Consider the following 27,821-nt stretch of genomic DNA (forward strand, 5'->3'; position numbering starts at 1 on the left):
AGAAACCTCTGGCTTTTGCATGGGTGGAATTTAAATAATTTTGATGTACAAAAATCACAACCATTGCTCCTTCCACTTTTGCCTCTGGCCCCGTCCATCACAGGCATGTGACACCCCACAACAGAAATTTGCCGATGGGTTGAAATTGGTCTCTGGCTCCTAGCGAATGATACATTGAAATCCTTTGATATACAGATCCAGTGTCTCTCTGCTGTTTTAGTTTGAAGCTTGCTAGGCTCTCCTGTAGGACCCAAGTTCTTGTATTTAAGACTTACCTATATGTGGTGGGCCTTTGGTGTATGTAGTATTTCCATTTCCTCCAGCTGGGATTTAGTTTAAAACCTCTTATGATTGCAAAATGTGTCTGTCTTTAAAACCAACAAGATTGCCCAGACATTCTAAGAGCTTTGTAGTGTCCTGCCATTTTTTCAGGTAAAGTATGGGAATCCGCTTTTTTGTTCTTTGGTTCACTTGTTTTACTAAAACAATTTATTGAAGAAGAGATTATGCTCATTAACTAGAAGATCGATTTATTGAAAGATGGCCCCTTTTAATTAATTTCTGGAATGGAAAAATTGAAGAAAACACTCATCCGTATAATTCATTCTGACATATTTAATCTATCATACTCCCAGATCAATGTGAGAAACCTTCAGGTTGTGGAAAATATTTAATTTGGAGGTGTGTGCATAAGCATTTAGCACCCTATTCTTGATTTTTGCTCAGTTTTTGTATGTAAAGAAGGGGAAATTTCTCCTAGGATAAAAGTTAGTGGAAAAAAGGCTAATAGCTATGTGAAGGACTCTTGTCAATCTCATTTTGACCCTTATCTCTACATTTACTATTTTGTAATTGTCTTTATATAATATATTTTTCTCTCTGTATTTTCATTTTTATTTAAGAATAGAGTTTTGAGGTATTTATACTTCCAAATATGTTTACACAAAGTAGTGTGTGTGTGGGGGGGGGGATGCAACATAGCTGTCAACTTACAGATTTGAAAATAAGGGACCAGCAGCCTTGAAAATAAGGGACCAGCAGCCTCACTTTTTCCAGGCACTCTAGTCTTCCTGTCCTCCTGCAGTCGGTCAAACTCATGCTGGTAGCTTCAAGAATACTGTCCAACCAACTTTGTAACCAGAGGTTCAACTGAATAGAATCTGAATCACATGCACCACAAGGCCTATGCAGCCTCAACTTAAGATGGCTCCCCGGCCTGGCTTTGCACTGCAAAGTTTGCAGCAGCACGTGCAACAAAATGGCGTCCAGCATTCAAAAACCCTCTCAGCTTGCATTAACTAGCCACACACAAGGCATGCAAGCTTCACCCCCCAGTCGTTCTTAGGTTTCTTATTGGGTGAGCAACACAGCCAAGCAACACAGTTGGAGCTTTCCTCCTCCCTGGCCGGCAAGGAGGGAGGGAGAGGAGCTGCTTCCTTTGAAATTTAAGGGACATCATTTAAGGGACATTTAAGGGACATCCATCAATAAGGGACAGCAGCGGGACATGGCGCTAGAATAAGGGACTGTCCTTTCAAATAAGAGACACTTGACAGCTATGGAATGCAATAAAGAAACTCAGCCATTTGGCATTCAGTCTGCCTCGATGTCATCCCCATTTCTTTTCAAAAGCTTGCTTATTAATTATCACAGAAGAAGCTAAGAAGGTTTGGGGTTCTTGGTTATATTTCTTTTCTTGCTTTCTCTGCAGATCATGATTGTTAGATAGCACCTCACATCACGATGACCATGGCTCCCCGAAAAAGGAATCGTCATGCCTTGGGGTTCCTTTGCTGCTTTGGGGGCAGCGACTTGCCTGAGATCAACCTCAAGGACAACAACCCCCTGCAATTCTTGGAGTTCTCTGTGCCAATCCCACCAGCAGAGGAGCTCAATGCAAGGTTCTCTGAGCTTGTGGTAAGTGTCACCCGCACCAGCCGCCAGTTGTGTTTTTGCAATGATTTCTGACAAGGCATCCAAAGTGGTTTACAATTCTAAAAAACCCAATAACCAATTAAAAAACCCACCCTATAAATCAGGGCAGTCCAACAGGTCGATTGCAATCTACTGGTTGATCACGGGGCATTCCTGGTTGATTCTGGTCAATCATGTGATCACTTGAGATCTACTGGTTGATCACAGGGTGTTCCTGGTTGATTCTGGTGAATCACGTGATCCTGAGCGATCACCCATAAGCAACAACTTTGGGTCTTGCTCCCCGCAGAAAGTTCAACAACTCTGATCAATTCTCCCCCCAAAAGTTCAACAATTTTGGTCAATCCAATGGGTAGATCACTTCCAGTTTTTTTATAGTGGGAGTAGATCGCAGTTTCTCGGGAGTTGGACATGCCTGCCATAAATGATACAGAATGTAAAGTTGGCTGTGGCCTGGGAAGAGGGGCAGTGAGGAAACAGAGCAATTGGCTCAGACCCTGCCTGCCTTACTCTCTTCTTCCTTATCATAGGGCAGCTGGTATACATTGACTCTGAGATGGGCAGGGGGCACACACGCACACTGAGCCCTCTTAATTACTTCAGGCAAACTCCAGCTTTCAGCATTCCTAGGCTCAAACCTTTATGGGCATGCTGCTACTGAAGTAGATTCAAGTCAAGTTGTTGCAGACCCTTTGAACAGGCACGCGTAAGAACATTGATCTTTCTTTGTTCTGATACACCCAATGCTATATTTCTAGAAAGAGAGATGCCAGAACTCACAGTGAACACTTCCCTTGTTGAGAGCCAGTGTGGTGTAGTGGTTAAGAACAGTAGATTCGTAATCTGGGGAACCGGGTTCACGTCTCCGCTCCTCCACATGCAGCTGCTGGCTGACCTTGGGCTAGTAACACTTCTTTGAAGTCTCTCAGTCCCACTCCCCTCACAGAGTGTTTGTTGTGGGGGAGGAAGGGGAAGGAGAATGTTAGCCGATAAAGCGGGATATCAAATCCAAACTCTTCTTCCTCTTGTTCTTATAATGGCAATGGTGTCCACCTGAGAGTTGCCGGAACTGAGTTCTGGTGAGTTCTGGCTGAAAAAAAGCCCTGGATACACCTGGGAGTGGTATGCACCTGAATTTTACTCAAAATAGATCTATTGAAATTAATGGACCTAACCTGGGGCTCGTCCACACTTCCACTTGTCCCATGCCTAGAAGGCTTGTTCCGTGCTTTCTAGGTATGAGTTCGAGCAGTTTGGCGTTTGCCGTGCTTTCCCCCAGAAAATGTCAATACAGAGAAAACCTGTTTGATGTCTGATTCAGTGGTAAACAGTGGGTTTTCCTGGAGAAAAGTAGCAGGACAAGTAGAAGTGGGGATGAGCCCCCAGTCATGTGCCTTAGTTTGGGCTGGTGTACTCTGAGTAAAGCGTAGGCAAATACTACCCTGACCCACATATCTCAGGCTAATCCACCAGCACTTACTGTATTTTTCCGTGTATAGCACGCCCCAGTGTATAAGACACACCCTATTTGGGGAGGCTCCAACTTAAGAAAATGGGGGGAGACTGCCCAGAGTTGTTGAAAATGGGGGGTGGGGGTGGACCAGCACACCACAAAAGCTGTTCCCTTGCCGGCAGAAGCCATCAATCACCCGCCCAATTGCTGCAGCGACAGCAATTCACACCAGCCCTTCTTTCAGCCACCAATAACACGCACAAGGCTAGTGGAAGCAATCAATCCCACATCACCAATATGCAATGACCATGTGTAAGACGACCCCCCCCATTTTTTAACATAATTTTTAAAGGAAAAACCCTTGTCTAATACACACAAAAATATAGTATCCACCATATTTTGTGCTTCTCTAAACCTTATTACACAGTTCCTAATATTTTAAGTGACCAAGATACAAATTTAAATATTAATTTGAAAGGGAATACATACCCATGTAAATACACATTCAAATTCATATGTTGAGAGGTTGTTGTTTTTTTTAAAAATGTGAAAATGGAACAGAACTGTGGGTAAAAACATCAGATGTTACCCGATGGGAAGTAGACAGATTGATCCAACCCTAGTTTAATATCAGATGTGGTATGAATATGACAATTGGCCATTCTGTCAAGCTGTGTACATACCATGCATTTTAAACATATTGGTTTCTGCCTGGGAGCCATAGTTTACACCTCCCAGTGCCCTTTAGAAACTTCATTTCCCATGACTCTTGTATGGGGGGGGGGTACACTTTAAATGCATGGTGTGTACACAGACTCAGATCCACACACCCCACTGTATAGGGTTAGGGTGCTCCAAGAAGGGTGTTTAATGTGGGATTGACAACTCCTTATGGCATGCAAGTCTTTTGCAGTATCCACAGGACTTCGCTGGCATTGAAATGCCAGCCAGTATTCCCACCCACCCCACTCTTTTATCCGGATTTACTGCTAAGTAATAAACGAAACCTTGTTGCCAGCAACCAGTTACTGATATCTCAGTGTCTCATTTGGAAATGAAGCCTGTGCCTAGAAGGGCCCGCACTTTTGGACCCACACGTATGTGGAAAAATACAATACTTTGGCCTCAGTTCTCAAGGGATGCTGTGCTTCTGGTTTTTTCCCCTACGCTGATATTATCTTTCTATTGGGGAAGAAAAAAAGCCATGTGTGAAGCACTCCCTGGATTGTATTGAAATCTGGACTGTGTCCAAGCTGGGGGACAGGGAGCTATGAGTGTTTATGGCAGTGTTAGTTTGGAATGGAAACTAGGCTTGTAGGATGCAGAATTTGCCTCCTGGGCCTCGCTTTGCCTGTAGCTGTGGCCTCTGCTCTGTATGCATTAAAGAAAGGCAGGCTGCATTTGTATTGATTGGCCAGGCTGAGGTTTTAATTGAATTAGAAAGGTTCGGTGTGTAAGGGGGCCAGTGTAAATCAACGACCTGGAAATGTTTGAAAAAGCTGTGTGTTGTATACTATTGTGCGAGTGCACATTACTAAATCATTATATATAGAGGAGCCTTTTCAGATGCAGACGGAGAATCTCTAGCAAGCCAAATATTTCTCTGGGCCCCTTGAAGTATGCCCAGAGGCTACAGTTTGGCCTTTGATATTTGCCATCTGCTTTGTAAAAAGTACAATAAAATGCTGCTGCATTTGACTGCATTTATATTTATAAAAGCCATGAGCGTATCATTGCGTTAAGCATTAAAATGTGAGTCAGTGGCCCTACCTTTCTTAAAAATATATATATGACGGCAGCAAAATCCAATCTTAACTGTACAAGGACAGGCAGATGTTCTTCTGATCAGCCCAGTAAATATTCATTACCCTTGGATGTTTTACCTGTGTTCCTGGAAAAAATCTGCTGTGGGCCAATTGAATATATTTCTTTCTCTGTTGATTTTATCATTTTAATTCTCTCCAAATTTCTGGCACGGGCTTCGAAAGCTCCACTGCATGCGAAGGAAGAGGGGAACATTGAGAGAGTTGTTCTTTTTCTGGGACCTGGAAAAAACCTTGTTGTTTAGTCGTTTAGTCGTGTCCGACTCTTCGTGACCCCATGGACCAGAGCACGCCAGGCACCCCTGTCTTCCACTGCCTCCCGCAGCTTGGTCAGACTCATGTTTGTCGCTTTGAGAACACTGTCCAACCATCTCGTCCTCTGTCATCCCCTTCTCCTTGTGCCCTCCATCTTTCCCAACATCAGGGTCTTTTCCAGGGAGTCTTCTCTTCTCATGAGGTGGCCAAAGTATTGGAGCCTCAGCTTCACGATCTGTCCTTCCAGTGAGCACCCAGGGCTGATTTCCTTAAGAATGGATGTGTTTGATCTTCTTGCAGTCCATGGGACTCTCAAGAGTCTCCTCCAGCACCATAATTCAAAAGCATCGATTCTTCGGCGATCAGCCTTCTTTATGGTCCAGCTCTCACTTCCATACATTACCTAGCCTTTCTTTATTATATTCTCATACAGCAACAACGATGCCCTCCCTCTATTAAAGCACGAGGCTGACCTCCCACAGGAGAACTTACTATCTTCAGATGGGCATCTTTTCATCACAAGACGTACACTCTGACCTTCTGTACAACTGCTCATTTCTTTAGCCTTGTCATGCTCCCATCCCAAAACACAACGACACTGGCTCTTACTTGGGAGTAAGGAAGATATTTTTATTCTGGCTATAAACGGTACAGAGATAGCAGCAAACACAGGATCTGAAAGTCATGATTCCAATGTATACGAGCAAGGCAAGAGATGCAGAACTGAACAGGAGCAACAAAGATGTCCCAACACTTGTCAGCACCCTCCCCCCAAGCTTTTAAAGATGATGCAGGGTGAGCTCAATCACTCGCAAAACTGATGGGCCTTATGAGACAGCCATATTTGCAAATGTGTGTTCTATCTGAGCTGGTGCATCTGTTCCCACCTGCAAAGTTGGCACCTGGTTCTTGGTGACAACACTGTGTCTTGCCCCTTTGACTCCACCTCCATCACCACTATCTTCTCCTGCTCAGCCCCTCCCACTGGCTGGTTGAAGTCCTCCCTCCCCAGTGAGGCCCTGCACTCCGCAGGAGGGGCACTGGGGTGGGCCGGGAGATCTGCTTCCCCCCTCTCCAGTATCTTGAGTTACAAGGGGAGAGCCACCATCCCTAGGTACCAGCCTTTAAGCCCATCTTCTTCTTCCTCCTCCTCTTCTGTCTGGGTTGCCTAGCCGTGCCAGATCCTGATGGAGCCAAGGGGCCTGTGACAAACCTTCTGTTAGATTAGAGAATGATATCCTGTATTTTCATCACGCGTCTGATTCTTATTGACAGTTCAGAGGCAGAAAATCATGTGTGTGCTGGCATGTCGGAAATTAAGTAACCAGAGGTGTGCTTAGCTGATTATTGACCTCTGTCTTGGTCTCTCTTGTTCTTTGTCATCTTGTTCTTTGGTTTACTCATTTCTCCTGCTATGCTAGGTTTCAACTCTCTTCCTGTGGACATTTTGCTTGAAGTGCCATAATGACAGATGAACTATAGCATTTTCCTCACATGCCTGCCAGATATAGTGGGCTCCTAACTCCCATCAACTCCAGCCGGTATGGCCAGGGGTCAGGGAGCATGACAACTAGTCAAGCAACACCTGAAATGCATTGGATTGGGGAAGCCTTGGCTAAAATATCTCCTGCTCCCCAGCACTGTCAAACATCTTTGCCTCGCTTCTGACATCTCCATTTATGCCTAGCAAGATACTTTTGGTCTATTGTGCATATTGAGTTCTGGGGTTTATGTTCTGAGCACCTTGCCTGAATCTGACCTTCTAACTTTTGCCACGAGCTGTGTGTGTGTCCTGTTCTCCACAAGTTTAAGTCTTTGTCAAAGGATATCAATAAAAAATGTAATCATTGAGAACTTTGAGAATCTCTGAATGCTCTGTAATTTAATGCTGTATCTCAGAAACCAGGCATAGCCTCTATTTCTGGACAAACTCTCAGATGGATATGACTTTTTTGAGTTATTGTTTATCTCTGTTCTCTGCTCCTCCCACCCACCTCTGCCCTAACTCTGTGGAGCAAAGCATGAAGGCCTCCCTGTACTTCAGAGGATGCTGGTATGGCAGGTCTGCACCCCATCAGTGGTGAAGTTGGCCCAACGCCACCACTTCAGTCTGCCTTGGCTGGCTCTCTGTTTTTCTCTTCCCATCTGGCACCCTGCACACAGCTCATAATGAAGTGCTGCTGTAGTTGGTGGTCTACGCAACATGTGCCAAGCTGGTTGTGTGCCTGCTGGCAAAGGGGCTATTGTAAGAGCATATGTTTTTCTTTGTGCAGATTTATTGACTGAACAGGAAACAGAGGAGAATCTGGAAGAACTTTTTTATTTTATTTTTATATTAGCCACAAAACAGGGAGAATTGCTCTCCAAATCCCCAGCCCCTTTCCTCAAACGTTAAAGGTGCCTTAAGATGCCATACCTGGATTGGGTCTTGGTGTTTTCTCTCCTGATATATGTTTGTGGCAACCCTGTGCCTTTTGACATTCACAGTTTTATAAACTGAGTTGATTATTACCGGGGACGGAAGTGTAAAAGTTGCCTACAAATTGCGCAGATTTGAGCTGTTAAAGGGCTCACAGCATCAGCCAGTAGCCAACCTGGAAATGCAAGAGGAGGCCGCCCATGGAGCAGGGTACTGGAGTGGGGGTGTCAGGAGAGCAGCAGTTTTAAGCGTTTAAATTAATAGGGATTAAGAATTTTGTACACTGGGGTTATAGCTCTCTTCTGTTCACAACTTCTGGTCTTCCTTTTCATTGTTTGCACATCTCTGACCTTGCCACAACCCTGCTGTGGCCCAATCAAGGTGAGTGGCAGCAATGCCAGGGGTGGGAGAGTGCCTCTGTGACTCCACCCCACTGCTGTTGCCACAGCTTAGCTTATGGAAAGAGTATGCATTATGGATATTCAGTTGCTATTGCATGCCCAGTGGTGGACCTAGGCCGTGAAGCTTGAACCAGAAACAAAGTCTGCGTAACCACTGTTATATTCTTCAATGGGGTTGTTAACAACAACATTTACAACATCTGTGCTACTGACTCTCAAACTGTGGGATTGTTGAAATATATACAACAACAAAATGAATCAAATTGGGACTACTAGACCCTTTTTTTAAAAAAAGAATATGGACTAATATCACTTCTGAAGCCCCTCTGGGATTAGGGGCCCTGAAGCTTAAGCTTCATTAGTTTCATAGTAAGGTAAAAAGTAAAGGCAAAGGACCCTTGAATGGTTAAATCCAGTCTAAGGTGATTATGGGGTGCGGCTCATATCTCGCTATTCAGGCTGAGGGAGCCAGCATTTGCCCATAGACAGCTTTCCAGGTCATGTGGCCAGCATGACTAAATCGCTACTGGCATATGGAGGACTGCGATGAGTGCCAGAGCTCACGGAAATGCCGTTTACCTTCCCACCGCAGCTATTTATCTACTCACCTATTTATCTACTCACATTGAACTGCTTGGTTGGCAGAAGCTGGAGCAGAGCAAGGGGAGCTCGCGGATTCGAACTGCTGGCCTTCCGATCGGCAAGCTCAAGAGACTCAGTGGTTTAAACCACAGTGCCACCCTGTATGTGGCACTTAAGTTGTAAATTCTGGAAGGTTGCAGTTGATAACTACAGAATTTGTGGGATTGTGACTGCTCTGTGACCCTGCCCAAGCCAGGTTTGTGAAAGCAGCATAAAAATGAAGCCAGTCTGCATTCTGACTTGTCTGCTCACCCAATTCCTTGCTGAGTTGCTCCCATAATCTTTGTGCTATTCAAGGGGGCACCCCCCCCGTGATGTGAGTGCCATGTAAATGCCTAAACAGTAAAACAAAAATGACGTTAAAGACACTAAACCTTAGAACACCAGTATTGCTTTACTCTCTTCAGATTTCCTCTGCCGCTTCCATTCTCTATGCTAATGCATTTCCTTGATTTACATAAGAAAGACAACAAACTTGAATCCTTTGTGGGGATGTCCCTGGGAAGTATTTTCTGTTAACCATGTATTAAATTAAATGGCACTTAACCATTACAGAACTATTATGCCTCCCCTCCCCATGTCCAGTTCTCAGTCAAAACTTCATCCCTGCTTGCTATACCTATCAGTAGACATGATTAGGATTGCAGGTTAAAGCAGCAAATGAAGTTAAAAAGGGTTTAAAGAAGAGATGCCTGCATATTTACCCCGAGTCACGTCTTGAAAAATAACTTGGATCTCCTCAAGCCTCCATCCAAAGAAAGGCAAGCTTCATTGACCTTCCAGTTTCTGACTGTTGAATGTAACATGGAATGCCTCTCCCTTTGCAGAGTTTGTGGTACCTTGCTCTCACTGTATCTGGGATCGCAGTGTTAAGTCCAGTCAAAGGTGACTGGGGTTGCGGCGCTCATTTCGCTTTCAGGCCGAGGGAGCCGGCGTTTGTCCACAGACTGCTTTCTGGGTCATGTGGCCAGCATGACTGAACCGCTTCTGGTGCAGCGGAATGCCATGACGGAAACCAGAGTGCACAGAAAGGCCGTTTACCTTCCATATAAATTTTTTGGGGGAAATTATGAAGTGAGTCCCCAGTCATATGTGTGAGCCAAAAATGGGTCCTTGATTTGAAAAGACTGAAGGCTTAAACCTTTTCATATCTCTGGACCTTCTTCTACTTAGGCTGTTGGCCAGAAAGCTCTAGCAGATAAGTTTTGTACAGTAATAGGCTTGGGGAGGGAGGACAGGCAGGGAAAGATGCTGTCCAGGACGTTGTTGTGCATAGATAGTCCTATGAAGATGGAGATCAGCCAAACTGATCTGGAATTCAGTACTGCAGAAGAAAAACAGAGCAGCTCCCTTGTCTTTCAGTTTAGATTGTAGATGGGTGTTCTAAAAACTCTTCTATCTCCTCTTGTCTTCCTTGTATCCCATCTAGTGGCTTCCACATGTGGGGGATTTATTTCACGCTTCTGTAGCTCTTTTGCTAGAATATATGCAGTAGTAATGAGGTGTGTTTAATGACGCGCAGAGAGCTTTCCCTTCCCCACTGAGTAAACAACGCAGCCTTCCCCTTAAATGCAATGTTGGGAACAGAGGATCATAGGAAGCTGCTTTGTACCAAGTCCAACCATTGGTCCATCTAGCTTAGTATTGTCCACACTGACTGGCAGCAGCTCTTTGGGGTTTCAGGTGGGGGGTATTTACAGCCCTACCTGGGGATTGAACCTGGGACCTTCTGCATGCAAGGCAGATGCTCTGTCACCGAGCTGTGCCCCTTCCCCAATGGTATAATTGAATTGAACCTTTGCACCGTTGTTGTTTTATTTTTTTTAAGGAAAGAAACACCATAAAGGCTCAGTGTGACTTTTTCCTTTCCTATTTTGAATCACATTGCTTCTGTATAGAATAAGATTAGCTGAAGCGTCTGAGAACGCAGCAGGAGCTGAATGCTGTGAAATGGCTATTAATAGTGTTTAGTGTGCTAAATTGTACTCCAGGCAGGTCAGCTTAACTTAGGCTGAAGAAGGGGGTGGTATGTGAATGCACACTCAGTTCTTTCTTTCCGTTTGCCTCTTGTTGTGTGTGTATATATATATATATATATATATATATATATATATATATATATGCTTTCGTAGATTTTCACGGGTACAGGAATGCAGGTTTTGGTGTCTTCGGGTGTCTTCCCGTGTAAGAGTTGGGGTGTCTAGGCGACGTTTCGACGAGGTCTCACTCGTCATCTTCAGGCTGGTGCTTTCGGCTTCTTGTTACTGGAACAAGAAGCCGAAAGCACCAGCCTGAAGATGACGAGTGAGACCTCGTCGAAACGTCGCCTAGACACCCCAACTCTTACACGGGAAGACACCCGAAGACACCAAAACCTGCATATATATATATATATATATATGCGGTTCCACCTCCCTGTTCCCAAACTCGCATTAGGAAATACTTCAGCAAAATGTTTGGCCGTAGGAGTGTCTGTCAGTGCATAAAACAAGTGGAATGAAATTGTGTTCTTAGAGAGAGGCATTGTCAAGATAATGCGTACAAAATGATGTACTTTTATAATACCTTTAAACTATTATAAGAATATAAGAAGAGCCCTGTTGGATCAGGAATGCCTGCTATATATAGAAACAAGAGACCGATTTATAAAACCCCTGCTTATGAATGGAACACACTTGAACAGGGTGGAAAGGGTGAAATGGCTGCTGAGTGATACTGTTGACTTTGTAACTTATAAAGTAGCACAATCTGCGTTGGCAGCTAAGAAGATCAGGAGAAAAGAACTAGATAAAGTAGCGGTCAATTGCAAAGGTGATTCGGACATTGAAGCTGGCACATTTTACTTGAGAACCCCCTGCTATTCTATCGTAGGCAACAAATAATTTCTAGGAGACGTGATTGTGGTTTACTGTATCTGCAGTGCCTGATGTTTTTATGGTTATTATTGCTTTTCTTTTTGTTCCCTTTGTGAATGATGCCATGACCTTTGGCTAGTGCAATAAAGTTGTTGTTGTTGTTATTGATGATGATGATGATGATGATGGATCAGGCCAATGGCCCATCTAAGCCCAGCATCATCTAACCACAGTGGCCAACCAGATGCCTGTGGGAAACCCGCAAGCAGGATCTGATCCCAAGAGCCCTCTCCCCTCCTGTGATTTCCATCAGCTGGTATTCAGAGGCATAATGCCTTAGGCAGTGGAGGTAGAAAATAGCCATCATGCCTAGTAGCCATCAATAGCCTTCTTCCCCATGAATTTGTTCACTCATCTTTTCAAGCCATCTAAGCTGGCCATCGCTGCCTTCTGTGGGAGGGAGTTCTATACTTTTTATCTATGTGCTATCCTGAATGTTCTAGCATGCAGCTTCATTGGAACACCTGTCATGTCACCACTGTTTCTCTAAACTGTTGTTGTTGTTGTTGTTTAGTCACTTAGTCGTGTCCGACTCTTCGTGACCCCATGGACCAAACCCCGCCAGGTACTCCCGTCTTCCACTGCCTCCTGCAGTTTGGTCAAATTCATGCTGGTAGCTTCAAGAACACTGTCCAACCATCTTGTCCTCTGTCGTCCCCTTCTCCTTGTTTTCTCAAAATAAGAAGTCCCAAATACTGCAACCTTTCTTCATAGGGGAGTCGATTGACCCACTTGATTCCCTTTTGGTTACCCTTGTCTGAACATCGATTGTGAAGAGATGTCCTTTCCTCACAAGTGGAAGCAACAGAAAGAGATCTGACACCTGTGAGAAAACACAAAGGGGGAGCACAGTAGCAGGCTGGGCATGAAAGTACTGCACTTTTCCATGTATAAGACGTCCCCTATTTTGGGGGACTAAACATTAAGAAAATGGGGGGAAATTGCCCAGAGTTGTTGAGCTTTTTCACTCACCCGCCTGGCCAACGCTAATACTTGTGCACTTCGCAACAGCCTCCTAATGTCTGTCCCATTGCCGGCAAACGCAGCCTATTGCCCGCCCAATTGTCTCACCAACAACCAATCAGTACCACCCCTTGCTGCAGATACCAATAACACGCTGCAGACCATCTCAGGCTCGCGGCATCAACCAATCCCACTCCCCCCCCCCCAGGCACTACCCATGTATAAGACGACCTCCAATTTTAAACATCATTTTCCTGTAAAAACAAAAACAAAAAACCTAGTCTTAAACACAGAAAAGTATGGTAGCTTTAATTCCCAAAGCCTTAATATGGTAAGAATCTGAGAAATAAGAATGGATCTATGAAGCAGTTTTCCAGAGAGAGAGAGAGAGAGAGAGAGAGAGAGAGAGAGAGAGAGACTGATGTTTAGCACTTATTGCAAATGAAATATACACTTTTGTCTACACTAGGGCTGGGGAAACCCAGGTCTGGGAGCCAATCTGGCCCTTTAGGTCTCTAGCCATCCCTGCTTTGTACACACTTTGAATGCCTTTCTTTGCCTGACTGGAATGAGCTCTTCAGCTAGGATGGTTACTCTTGCTTACCTGGATAGTGAAATAAGCATTTGAATGTGCAGAAACTTCTGGCTTTGTATATGGTTGGAATATGATCTACTGTGCAAGTTAGAAATAGCAGCTGTTCCTCCACCCACTTTTGCTTCGCGCTCTGCCCATCGCCTTCATGTGGCTGCCAGAAGGACCCAGCCCTTGGGTTGAAAAAGGTCCCCCTCCCTGGTCTACACAGATAGCACCAATGTTCTTTTGCATGTACATTCCTCACTCATTTCAGCGCACATGTTTTTGGGTTTTGAAGGACAGGATCTAATTGCACAATGAAGGGTGGGAAGGTGAATTTATCAGTAGCAGGATAGAAGTGATCATGTTATTATGAATGGCACTACAAGGGGGTTTCCATGACCAGCTGTATTTAATTTATCAGTGAAAATTAAATTACTGGGGCCTGTGATCTCCTTTTCTAATGTGGTGTTTATTGATTAGAGTACCATGGATACGATTCCCTTAATACTGTTGTACGGAGGCTGTTCAACATTACATAACAGTTAACTAACAATAAGCCTCTCAGACTAAAATTGCCAAGGGATTTTTGCGTAGTCGGGGAAGAGCAATCTAATTTGGAGTTTAGCCAGTGGATTTTCCTGAGTCATAAAGTGCCAATGGGATTTAGCAGCTAATGGCTAGGTGTTGTGACTGCTTCAGAATGGCCCTGTGGACCAAGTGCAACTGCTGAATGAGCCTGCTGGTCCACAGGGAATTCTTGACCCATTTATTTAAGCAGGCTAGTGAGTGGAGGGACCTCAAATCATCATTGCAGATTACTGTAATGATTCATTGTTCATTATTGTAATATAAAACTGTTTGCTATTTCACATGTGATAAAAGCTTCACTGCTGGAAGACCTCACACAGAGATCTTGTCATGCCACATGTGCAATATTTTCCTATGACAGTGGTTCGAACATTCAGCTGCGAATTGCCAAGTAATGAGTTCTCAGCCGATGAGATTTTGAATATTCATGTGCGAATCAGCTTTTATTGATCAGCTCTGTATTTCAAGTGCTTAATAAATACTGCATACAGCATACCATGGCTTCCCCCAAAAAATCACGGGAACTGTAGTTTTAAGGGTGCTGAGAATTGTAGTTCTGTGAAGGGTAAACTACGTCTCCCATGATTCTTTGGGGGAAGCTGGGTGCTTTAAATGTATGGTGTGTATGCAGAAAAAGTCGCAAAGGATATTTCACATTTATTGAATTGATTGTAAATATTCATTGTATACAAAAAAGGTGGATCCAACTGAGCCCTTCCCCCTTGATGGCTCATATTTTTACACCATTAAAACATTTCTTGACTTATGCTGAAAAACCTGATGATCCATATGCCAGAATATTTAGAACAATAAATGCATGAATGAAGCCGCAAATGCTGTATTTTATCCTTGGATGTTAAATGAAATTTTCAGTGTGTTGTGGCATCATCTTTATTGCAGCAGTGTATAGATGCTTCCTTGTGGAGTGGCCCCTTTAATCTAATGAAAAATAAACATAAACAGATTTATATGGACCAGAATCCAAATCTGAAAAGGAAACAAACACTGGCCTGGTTATCATAGGCCCTCTAAAAGTACCACCATTTAACCTATTGTCAGTTCCTTCAGCCAACATATTATTGCCTTAGGTATTGCAACAGAAGCACCCAAATTGTTTATCAGTTCTTGCTATGGCAGTGATATTCTCCCTCTAAACAGGAAGAATTAGGCATTTAATTAACTGAAAAATATTCTTTCCCGTGAAAAAAGTGTTTTGTGAATAGTTGATGGGAGGGGGGCGGAGATAATGGTGTTTTTGTTAGTTATCTCCATTTAATCAATTAATCACCCACGTTTGCTGCTGAACAATGAGCCTCCTTCCTCTAATTGTTGAGCAAATTGTAATGTGAAAAGTACACAAATCTGTCATGGAGCCAGCAATTCACTACCGAAAGCAGAGCACAGTCATTGAAGAGCGTGAATTATTGTACTACCCAGTTGCATAGCTGCTCTGTGGTTATCTCCCAGGCAACACTTTGTAAATGATTCCAGTGATGGGTGGAGTGTGTGTGTGTGTGTGTGTGTGTGTGATGGCTAAAAGTGTACTTGAATGTCTGATTCTTGCTTGTCTGGGGTGCTACACTGGAAGCGCTTTTCTACAAGTGATTCCTGCAGAGCCCAGGACTATATCTGAATGACTTGATCATATAAATAGTGTTGATTGCATGGATATTTTCCATGGAAGGGAAGGTGTAAAACCCCATAGGCTCAATCTAGCCAGTTTACTTGCATCATTTCCATGAATCTCTGTTCACTGCGGCTGCACTAATATCTGTAGGACATTTTGCTTTGCGTTAAATGGCTCCACTTGAAGTCTTAAAACATCGTAAACGGCATTTTGTTTATAGGACTACCTGCTCTGACTTCTTTGCCCTGTCAGCTAGGAACTGAAGATAAATCACAGAGTTGCCCCAGCAGTCTATCCTTCTGTTGCCTGGTGATCTCTCACTTTGACAAGTTCACCGATAATTTTGAGCCAGTGCTGAGTCAGTAGGTACAACTTTGGTTTGCACCTCTTTGCCTTACAGGTGAAAAGGGTGGGCTTGTATTTTTCAATGCTTTTCCATTTTGGATAGTTCTCTGAATGTTGGAAGCAAACACGTGTGTATGCGTGAGGTCTAAGCTGTATATACTAATTTACTACATGTATCTAGCATATGCTCCAACATTTCCTGAGAGGAATTTGGGACATCTCCTGCCCACGCTCCACCTTGGCTGGTGCACTCTCTCTCTTTCCCCACTGCCACCTGTCGCCACAGGTGGAGGTCATGACATGGCAAAGGTGGCAGAGGCCGGGGTATGCCAGAAGTGCATTGTTGGTGCACATTTGAAAAAGTCAACAATCTCTGCCTGGACTGCACTACCACCTGCGTGCTGGGCCATCCTGCCGCTGTCGCCTGCAGACATTGCCTGCTGTGCAGCAGAGGCCATGACACAGCCGAGGAGGCTGCAGCAGAGTTTGGATTTTGGATTTGATATTCTGCTTTATCACTACCCTAAGAGTCTCAAAGTGGCTAACATTCTCCTTTCCCTTCCTCCCCCACAACAAACACACTGTGAGGTGAGTGAGGCTGAGAGACTTCAAAGAAGTGTGACTGGCCCAAGGTCACCCAGCAGCTGCATGTGGAGGAGCAGGGAAGCGAACCTGGTTCACCAGATTATGAGTCCATTGCTCTTAACCACTACAGAAGAGCATCATTGGCATGCTTCCAGAAAAGCCTGTGCTGCGCCACTGCCTGTGTCCTTGAGGAAAGAGAATAGAGGGCCAGAGAGGATGACAAAGGAGGAGTGGCAGTGCTAGTTCAAAGTAGGCCAGTTGAGGGAGCTGAACTGGGGCCACTTTGGTTTTTCAGGCAGGGGTGCTCCCCGTTTTTGAATACCCTTGCTTTGAGCCATTTGTGGGGACTGGGAGCCAAATAATTTGAGCGAGTTTATGCAGTGGTGATTAATGAGCAGCAACTAATTAAATGGTAAACTGAATTTCCTCATCTCACTGGCTTTGGCAAGCTCCTGCAGTGTTTTGCATGCAAAAAGGAGCTGAAAGGAGTGGAACAGCAAGGTAGCTTTCAGTATACTTCTAAACACATTCAATCAGAAATAAATCCTGTTGAATTTCAGTGAGTCTTAGCATTCCAGTCTATGATGCTTAGGAGGGTGGCACCCTTTAAACATTGCAGAAACACCATGAGAGGGTCAAGGATATTTATATCCTATTTTTAAGGGTTTTAAGGCAATTTCTCTCCCTCTTTCTCTCTCAAGTCACTTCTGTGAAAGTATAGCACTACATGAGAGAAACAAATTCTGAGCAAAAAAACCTGAGGATCTGGTATCAGGATTCCATGCTGACATTGGAGCAAAGTGTAGGTTGACACTCTTTCAGCTCCCTTTGAATGATTCTCATTACTAGTCCTCTCGCTCTTCCTCCGGCGCTTTTACATAACACTGTTAGAGAATTAAAGGTTAGCCCAGGCTGCGTCCTGCGGCCAGTGTTTTGCTCAACAAAGTCATTTGGTAAATAGGATGCCTGCGAGGAGATGGAGTTGCAGAGGAAGCCAGAGGGTGACACCAACGCCCTGCCCTGGAAATGCAGCCTGCTTTTGGCACAGGGCTCTTGCTCGGGTGCAGCGATTGTCTCCCCGCACCCTCCCTGAGCCTTTCCTGGACCACGTTCAGTGCCATGAGCCAGCAGACTTTTGTTTGAGCAGGAAACGATCAGAGAGGTGTGTGCCTGTGTGCTTTGGCTTGGGCTGAAGTGCAAATTGCCGGAGTCTTTTCTGAACTCATTAGTGCTAAGAGAGCTGAAGTAGAGGGAGGGGAGCGGGGACCATTGAAAAGGAAAGGGTATGGGCGGGGAAGCCGGAAAAGTAGCAGCTATTTCCTAATAACCTTTCCCACACCTAAGCTTCCCTGACAGTGAAGGGGCGAGAAATGGGAAGTGAAGTGAGGGGATTTCTGCTGAACTAGCAGTTGCTGAGGTGATGTTCTGTTAGATATATTATTGCCCAGAAGTTTATATAGGGTCATTCTAGGTATTCTGCGTTCCTCAGATGCAGTGTCAGATTCAGCAGTGCTGAGATGCCGAGTAGTACGCAGAAGGCAATAAATGTTCTGTTGCTGTACATGTTGGGAAAATGATGTTGTGGCCCTGAGGCCTTGAATAGAGTGTGGCCTTGCAATAATTGGCAGTGATTCATGGTCATTAAAGTCAGAGTCTGCACATGTTTATTCTTGAACTGCTCTTAGTGAAATCGGACAAACCTTGAAGTTTCATGTGTCTGCAAGGGATGGAGGCTGAAAAGATTTGGCTGTGGGAGTTACACAGACATTTTTCTAGAGGGTCTGGATTTTGTTGAGCTCAGGGCTGGTTTGTATACTTTGGAGGTTGTGGCAGGGCTAGTCGATCCCCACAAGTTGCTCCCCATGCATTCTTGTAAGGAGAGGATTAGAAGGTGCCATGTGTTTCTCCAATGTTCTCTCACTCCAGAGGAAGTGATTCCTGCAAATTTTATTATTTCTGTTTTTGGTTTTTTAGTTTGCAATTCAGCCAAAAAGCTCTCCCTCGTCAGCAATGCAGATAAGGCTTTTGATGGCTGCTAGTCATAATGGCTACATTATCACCACTACTTTCTTTTGTATGCTGCTTTTCCACAAAAAGAATTATGTAGCTTAACACAGTGGGGACAACAATAGCTCACAAAAGCAACAATATTGAGAACAATTTCACAACAACGGCAATAATAAAACATCAACATACAGCAAATGCAGCAGCAGATTAGCTTGAACAAGTGAGCGAGGAGGCAGGGAGTGGGAGGAGAGCCTATAGATCGTTACATGTTGTGCAATCTAAAATCAATACATCTTTTTTTTAAAAAAAAATGCAACCGCGTATACAGAACAAGATTTCAGCACTATAAATGTAACAACATTACACCTCCTGGTGGCAGCAAAAATAATAAAGGATTTTGAACAGTTTCACCTTAGTCCTAGGCAAAGACTACGTTGATTCTCATAATCATCATTGTGATAATCCTTGTTATTGCAACTGATTTATTAATTACCTTCTAAACCACTGTGTCAAGGCAATTTGCACATAGAATAATTATAAACAGTTAAACACACAAAGACAAATGATACATTTAAAACGAAACTGAAGCCCTAACAAATGGACATTCACGCAAAAGACCCATTTATTCAGCTAGAGAAACCTGTTCTAGTACTTCTGTATCCCCTAGAAATTAGTGAAGAACCAGGTTAGCGTGATCAAATGTCTATGTTACTTCTAGTATCAGCAGCAGCTTCTGAGTACCAGTGGTTTGAGATCAACAATGAGTGGGCTATTCACTTCATGTCCTGATTGTGGGAAACAGGATGCTAGACTAAATAGGACTTTGGCCTCTCCTTCTGTTTTTCTTTTGATCCAGCTCCTCAGGTTACAGGTGCCCCCCTTGCCAGCTTTTTGAGCAGGGTGCAGAAGATGTTCCCTGGCCCAAGCTGCTGGGATGAGAGGGGAGATGGCCAGGAGATGGAATATGGCCATGAAGCAAATTAGCTGGGAAGAATCTGCACACCCACCCACTCCTGGATGGCAGTTACTGACCAGTAACACTTAAGAGAGAGGGAAATCAATGCACAGGCAATAAAATTAAACCCATAATTGAAACAAAATAAAAAAAATTCCTTCCAGTAGCACCTTGGAGACCAACTAAGTTTGTTATTGGTATGAGCTTTCGTGTGCATGCACAATTCTTCAGATACACCGAAACAGACGTCACCAGACCCTTATATATAGTGATAGGGTGGGGAGGGGTATTACTCAGAAGGGTGGTGGGAATGGGTGATTGGCTGATAGGTGTGGTAAACCTGTTGACGACTGTTAACAACTTCAATTGGCCTTACATGAAAAACTAAGGGGTGAGATGACTAAAAATAGCTATATCATGTATAATGAGATAAGAATCCAATGTCTCTATTCAGACCAGGTCTCTCCATGGTTTTAAGTTTGGTAATAAGTTGCAATTCAGCAACTACAACAGGTTGCTGAAGATGCTACTGGAAGGAATTTTTTTATTTTGTTTCGACTACGGCAGACCAACATGGCTACCTACCTGTAATTAAGCCCATAGTTTGTGTGGAGACCTGGGAGGCAAGTGCTCAGATGGAATCCACTCCTTTATTCTCAGAGCATTTGCTCACAGGGTCACGGCTTCTCTAGAGTTGTTTTATGGCATGAGGCACATCCCCAAACTATGATTTCCTTTGCTGTGCATGGAGGAATGTGCCTGCCCAAGCACCATCACTATGATGGCTATGTGAGTTAATGCATAGTCAGGTCACTTTCTGTATATGGGATAAGTATATGGAATCTGAAGGCGAAGACAGACAGGCGTTCTAAGTGCGGGGAAAGTGGTTTTGGTCACACGCTCGCTGTTTTTTTGTTGCAAGCATTTGTTTTCAGGGCAGAGAATATACACTCACTCAACCACTTCCACCGCACTTAGAATGCCTGTCTGTCTTCACCCATAGCTTTGCTGCAGTGAGGTATTCTTTTGGGTGCTGTTCCAGAGTGAACTCATTGCTTCTAAGTGTGAAATATTTAAAACAAAAAACTGGCCTCCTAAACTTTGTGTTTCAGGTCAGTCTTAGCCACAGGGCCAGTTCCATCATTCATTGGGCAAGCATCTTGTACACTTTTTCCTCCCCTCTTCTCCTTCCATTCTGTGTAGACATGGAGCTGGTGTATGCTTTTTTATTTTCAAAAATGCTACAGTTTTTAATTTAGGGCTAATTCGAAATGACAATAGTCATTTCAAAGCCCTTTCACTCTCATTGAAATGGGTTGTTTAAATTCATTTATCCCTGCTCCGTGACAAAATGATCAAACATTTTCTTTTCTTTAAATCCTGTTACTTTCTCTAAATATCTTTCTCTGCTCTTATATATTCTCATTATTATTTCTTTTAAAAAAATATCTACAAAGGTTCTGGCCTAATTTCCATTACTGTCCTGAGTACTTCTGAGAGCTCTCAACTTTCTTGATTGATGAGAGTGACCCAGACTGTAGGAAACCAGCGTAATTAACCCCAGAGTAAATAAGCCAGTTTAATTCGCCCCTATTCCAAACACTATTCAGGAGCAGGGCTACCACGGGTTGAGCTGGCCTGAGTCTTTCAGAGGGAAAACAAATCTTTAAAGTAGACTTTGACTTACGCCATCCTTTCCCCAGTGTAACTTCCACTGGGTTGTTAGGGGATGTGACGGGGTTAAATGGAGTTTGGACTAGGGATTTGTTTTCTCCTGCCCCATCCCACTCTGCCCTGCCTCCATGACTCTCCTGGAACACCCCCTTTTCAGGATTCGCCTAGCTTCAGCTTGGCTGGCTTTACCTGATCCCTGGCTGAGCCCTGGTTGCACAAGAATGGAATACTTATGCCAGTGTTCCTCTGGCTGAACTAGGATAAGGGACTTAAGCTGGCTGAGCTCAGAGTCAGCTGGAGACCTACTTATTCCAAACTCTGCTCATCCTGGCAGATCTGGGGTTTGGATGGCTCCCTAAATGGTCCTGTGCCTTGCTCACTTACACCAGATTTGCTCTGTCCTCTGCCACAGAATAGAAACTCTCCAATCCACCCCTTGTAGACAGGGCTGGAATGGAGTATAAAGCACATTTTAAAAAAGTATTCCTTGGGCTGTTACCAATTCAAGAATGCGTCTGCGAGGCAAAATAAATCCTTTGTTTGCCATGTGGTCCTACTCAGTTCGCTTGTTAACACCGTAACAGCTATGCTGGATTAGATCCTAGTTTGGAAAGGACCACAGATTGATAGTACTCCTTTAGTCTATTCCCCGCTTTCTGTCCTTTCCCCAAGTCCCAAGATGTCAGAGCTTGTTCAGCATACGTTCAGTAATTCTACGGCTGCCCATAAATGACAAAGCTGAGACTTTGTTCAAGTTTCCCTGAGCCTTTCCCCCGCCTCATAGTGGTGACAGAGTGAAAGGCTCTATGGGGGAAGCACACCTCTGCCTTGGAAACTGCAGCTACACCTGTGGAAAGCTCCACAGGCCTAGATCCAATCCTGGCAGTCTGCCCTGAGGTAGGGCAGAGGCAGACTTGTATCTGCTCAATCCAAAATTCCTCCATTCTCTTGAGGGGCCCAGGATTACACCTCTTGGTTACGGAGCTGGAACAGTTAATTCCATCCCTAGAAATGAGGATAGATAGATAGATAGATAGATAGGTAGGTAGGTAGGTAGAAAGAAAGAAAGAAAGAAAGAAAGAAAGAAAGAAAGAAAGAAAGAAAGAGTGGGAGAGACACCAATCTCCACCTGCTGCCTGGCAGGCATGAATCATCCACATTTTGGAAGTGACATATTGTCTGCCACTTCACTGTTCCACTTCTCCCCTCCTGTTAGGATTGCTCGGCCCAACCTCTAACAACTAGGTCAGAGCATTAGCTCATCTAGCCCAACACTGGGTGATCCTTATCCGCATACCTGGTAAATATGTTCAAAGAGCAGGGCACTTGTGAAATTATCCATGCATTTAACTGTGCTTCACTCCCAGGAGAAAGGTTATATGTGCTTATTTCATTGTAAAGTGTACAAAGGAACAGTGTCTGAATAAAAGGTAAATTAACGCTTGTTTGCAATGAAGGTGGAGTGGAGACAGTCATATAAATGGGGGGGGGGATATCCTTATGCAAAGAAATATTTAACCCTATGTATACTTGACCAACATATCAGGTACCTGGTGCTCTTTCCTGCTCTAACAGCCTGGTGCTGTGCAGATGTTTTGGACTACCAAATAGCTTGATGGGTATTGTAGTCCAAGTGTACAGAATGAAATACGTGAGCAGAATGACTTCCATTTGCACAGTGGAACTTTCACACACACCCCTCTCCTGCCCCTGTGCACTTACACCCGTCCCTCAACAGATTTAGTGGAGAGAGGGAGGGAGAGGGGAAAAGGTAAAATTCTATTGTGCAAGTGGATGTTCTTCTTCTAATGCAAAGCACTACTTAGTGCTACATTGAATAAAAGCATCTGGAGGATCCCAGGTTCGGAGCCAAATCATGTCAAGCCAAACCACGGCTTAGCTCCAAGTAGCAGAGCAGCAGAAGACCAGGAGGAAGAGCAGACTGGCATGATTTTTCCTGTATACCGGCAGTGCTTGCACATTCATGCTTTGGCTTAGCTCAGGGGTGAGGAACCTCAGCCTTAGGTCCCAAATGTGACCCTCTCTGTCTGGCCCTTGGTACTGTCCCCAGTCTGCACCCCCTTCTTTCCCCAGATAACACCCCTCAGTTAGCCATGCTTCTTGATCATTGTTGCCTAAGTGGAATATGTCCTTGAATTGTGGTATTGAGTCTTGCTTGTCTAAATGGAGGATAGAGAGGTGTGTATCACTGTGAAGAAACTAGCCTATTGTACAAAGGTAAAAAGTACAGTGGTACCTCAGGTTAAGTACTTAATTCGTTCTGGAGGTCCGTTCTTAACCTGAAACTGTTCTTAACCTGAAGCACCACTTTAGCTAATGGGACCTCCAGCTGCCGTCACGCTGCCGGAGTACGATTTCTGTTCTCATCCTGAAGCAAAGTTCTTAACCCGAGGTAATATTTCTGGGTTAGCGGAGTCTGTAACCTGAAGCGTATGTAACCCGAGGTACCACTGTACATTCATTTTCACTTCTGGCCCCACCCACTACTGACATGTGGCCCCTGGGTGGTTACCTGGAAGAAAATTTGGCCTCGGGCTCAAAAAGTTTCCCATTTGTGATGTAGTCTTGTGTGCAAACTGGGCCAGTCTTGTTCAGTCACCCTCTGTGGGCTGATACGTATGTTCCTTCCTGGAATGGCAAAATCATGGTCATTTTTTGCAGTGAATAAGAAGTCGTTTTGTTTGAGTACTCTTCTTGATGAAAGCTTTCGTTTGCCATGACGGCGTTCCTTGGAGGGTGGAGGAGACCCAAATGTAACAAAAAATGACACATTCGAGTGGAGCCTTCCCAGGACTGAAGAGCATTTTCCATCACAGACTAAATGGCAACAGTGGCCATGGTGAGAATCTTCTGGTTTTGAGGAAAACCATGGAGACGTGCAAGCTGAAACCAGTTGAGTCTGAAACAAACTATAAAAGTTCGGATGTTGGTACAGAAACTCCTGTGCAAAGCACCACCTAGGCTCCACTAAATGACCATGCAATTATAAAAACCATTCATTAAAAGTGGAATGACTGGTCCTGTGAGAAGCTTCTTATAGCAAGGGTTCTGTCAAAACCACCTATAAATAGTAAGAGCTAGGCTCAAGCAGGAACACCAGACTGACATAAATGCAACATGAGTTACTATTCCCAAAATGAAATGAAAACATTCCTGTGAGAAACACGTCCTCCAAACCCACACCCCTCGAGTTTTTAGGGGTTTGAAAAAGAATTGTAACGATGGATGGTGGGGGTGGGGGAAGGAATCCAAGAATCACAAAAATGTGGCTAATATTAGAGTATTGGGTGTGTTGAGATTCTGAACAAAGCTTGTAGCATCATACTTGGAAGCAGCAGGGGGTAAAAATATATGAAGCGCAATCCACACTGGAGGGGTTTTTTTTGCTTGTTTTGACTTAATAAAAAGCCACAGGCTATTCCCAATGAGAGAAGAATGGATATACAACAACTTTTGGAATATGCAGAAATGGCGTATTAAAAAAAGAATATACAATTAAGATAAATAAATAAAAGCATAAGTTAATTTAGAATATTCAGGAAATGATAAAATAAATTTAAGGAACCACAGAAAGAGGAGGCAGGAAGTCAAATTGTTTGAAATGTTATAATTTCTGTAAAAGTATATTGCAATGTATGCAAATGAAAACTATAAATAAAATTATATTTTTTAAAAGCCACCGGCTACAAGCCTGTGGGTAATTTTCCTGCAGAAAAAATCCTTTGAAAGGAATGGGAATGAGCTGCTCAAGAACCCTACTTCTCAGCCAGGATGGGGGAGACATTTTGTTCAGTTTGCATTTAAAGCCAGGTTTATTGAATTTGGACTTTCTAAAACAATATGGGAACTGAAATTCAGCCATCCTTCAAAATCTGCATTTATCCAAATTTTGTGATGCTCTTCTTCAGCCAAATAATATTTTCAGAAATGAATATATTGGGGGGATGTGCCTAAAAATGAATATATTATTGAAAACAGCATACAAAAATGCCTTCTGATCAGGAAAAACTGTTAGCAAAAATGTGTGCATTAGTAAAAAGAAACCGCATATAAAAAAGGGTTATCAGGAGAAATTTGCACTAAAATGCTTAAGAATTTTCATGAGGATTCTTTTTTAATAATAATAATGATAATAACAATTGTTGTTCTTTAGTCGTCTTAGTTGTGTTCGACTCTCCATGACCCCGTGAACCAGAGCATGCCTTGGAAACTCTCACTTTCTTCTCAAAGCTTCTCTTTTTTTATGTCCATGGAGTTTTCTTGGCAAAATACTGGAAGGGTTTGCCAATTCCTTCTCCAGGTGGATCACATTTAGTCTAAACTCTTGGCTATGAACTGTCTGTCTTGGGTGGCCCTGCACAGCATAGCTCATAGCTTTTTGGCAGGGGCGTCTTACCCATAGAGGCTAGTGGCACCAGGGCACCAAGTTCTAGAGGGTACCAGGGAAGAGGTGGAGGCTGGATGCAGCGCCTCCCAGCATCAGGTCACCGCCCTAACCTGCCGCCGCCATGCCGAATCAGCGCCGCACCCAGAGCCTCTGTTTGCTGTGGCTACTGCAGCATGAAGTGGCCAGCTGAGCTGGGAGGTGCTGCGTCCAGCCTCCACCTCTTCCCTGCCGGAGGAGCCACCCTCCAGCTGCTGCCCGCCTCCTACAGCCCTGCCAGTCAACAACTCTGGGGAAACGGGGTGGGGGTGGGGCGCCGCCGGAGGGAGCTTTGCACCACGGCGCCGGATATGCTTAAGACGGCCCTGCTTCTTGGAGTTATTCAAGCCACCTCACCACAACAAGACAGTGATCCATGAAGGGGAACAACAATAATAATCACCAATTGCTGCAGAAATGTAGAAAAGTGCATTTTGGATAGGCAAAGTGGGGAACGGAAAGAACCAAAATGGGCTGATTCTTCAATCCCTACTCCAGAGTTCCCCTTAAGTGCAAGGAGGCTTGTGTAGAAGGTTCAAGAACCTCAGGCCTAGGGGACCAAGTGCAGCCTAGCATTCCTCTCTGTCTGACTCTCCAGAATCTCCCTAGGTCTCATCCTGACCATATCTTCTCCACACCTTGCTTTATTCTTTTTGTCTGGCTGGAATGTGTCATTGAAGTGTGATAATGCCATTTGCTTTGATGGAGAGTTGTGCGTATGTATGTATGTATAGAAACCTTTTATGTTTGAGTGGCTGGAATTTAGTCTGTTATACAAACCTAAGAGTCCCACCCATTGCCACACCCACTTTTTTGCCTTTGGCCACACCCACTACTCGCATGTAGCTGTTGGAAATTTGTCTATGTGGGAATGTAGCCCTTGAGCTGGAAATGTTTTCCTACCCCTAGAGTATCAAATCCATCTTTTACGCTTAACGTCCCACAGAGCTGAAGGGCATAACACAACATACCCTCTTAGGTTTCCTCCTGCTCACTCTGTTTCTTCTTTTCATTTTCATGAGTTTTTCAGTCATTTCAGATCTGGGCCATCTTCCCCTTCTGTTTCAGGAATCTGGTTTGGAAACATTTTCTGCTTTGGGTCCAAACATTTCATGTGTTTTATCATTGAAATTCTGTCTTGGCCATATTAAAAGTGAAATTAACTGACCATATCCTCCCCTCTGTAAATAACAAAAAATAAGGAAATTGAAAATGGAACAGATTGTTAAAATATTCATTGGACCTTTCTTTTTAAACTTCTCCCTGAGGCTGTCGTGGCACATGTCTTCTTAATCATCACTCTACTGTGGTATCTGCAATCTTGGAAGTGCTAACTTGAGAGCCAAGTCACCGATTCCAGTGCGCAGGAGGGCTGAGCGTTGGCAGTTTGGCACAAAACTTTGGATTGAGGTCTTCTATCCAAGAAGTGGAAAAAGAGATAATGCATTCTTGGAAAACAGATGGAACAGTGGCTGTACTTTTTTTTTAAGGGTGTGTGTGTCGTTTGACGTATGAATAACAATTTTATTTTGAAACATTGAAACATTGAACTGGGAGATGCAAATGGTCTTCCAGGTCTAATTGTGTTTGAGTGCTTAGCCTTAAAAGAGAGAGGGAGGGAGAATGAGCTTACTGTTGCCTTGTTAGAGGCACAGTGATGTTCTGCAGTGGAATAAGACGGCGCAGTGAGCTTCATTGGAACGCGCTATGCCCACAACTTAGGACAGGAGTGGAGAACCTGTGGCTGATGAAAGCTGGAGTCCAACTGTTGTTGGGCTTCAACTGTTGTTGGGCTCCAGCTTTCCTCAGCCCCATCAACATGGCCAGTAGCCATGGATGATGCCAGTTGGAGTCCAGCGACATCTGGAGGGCTACAAGACTTCTGATTTATGGCTATGTACAATGGAAATGTTATACAGTGGTACCTCGGGTTACAAACACCTCAGGTTACAAACACTTTGGGTTACAGACTCTGCTAACCCAGAAGTAGTACCTCGGGTTAAGAACTTTACCTCAGGATGAGAACAGAAATTGCACGCCGGTGGCAGCAGGAGGCCCCATTAGCTAAAGTGGTACCTCAGGTTAAGAACGGTTTCAGGTTAAGAATGGACCTCTGGAACGAGTTAAGTTTGTAACCAGAGGTACCACTGTACTCCTTCACCATTACTTGCCTGAAGGAGCAAAGTGTGTTGAAAAACCTGTGGAATTTACCT

General features: G+C 44.1%; 1 protein-coding gene across 10 annotated transcripts in view; it reads left to right on the forward strand.

Annotated features, from left to right (window-relative positions):
• DAAM2 (dishevelled associated activator of morphogenesis 2) overlaps positions 1-27,821 on the forward strand; it is a 216,917-nt gene that overhangs the window by 89,538 nt on the left and 99,558 nt on the right. For all 10 annotated transcript variants that reach the window (XM_083497181.1, XM_083497178.1, XM_083497174.1 and 7 more), the window contains one exon: positions 1,712-1,917. In XM_083497181.1, coding sequence (XP_083353307.1) covers positions 1,744-1,917 — 174 coding nt within the window. In that variant the 5' untranslated portion in view covers positions 1,712-1,743. The remainder of the gene's footprint in view (positions 1-1,711; positions 1,918-27,821) is intronic.

Source organism: Podarcis liolepis (assembly GCF_965112155.1).
Source record: "Podarcis liolepis genome assembly, chromosome: 3".
Classification (NCBI taxonomy): domain Eukaryota; kingdom Metazoa; phylum Chordata; class Lepidosauria; order Squamata; family Lacertidae; genus Podarcis; species Podarcis liolepis.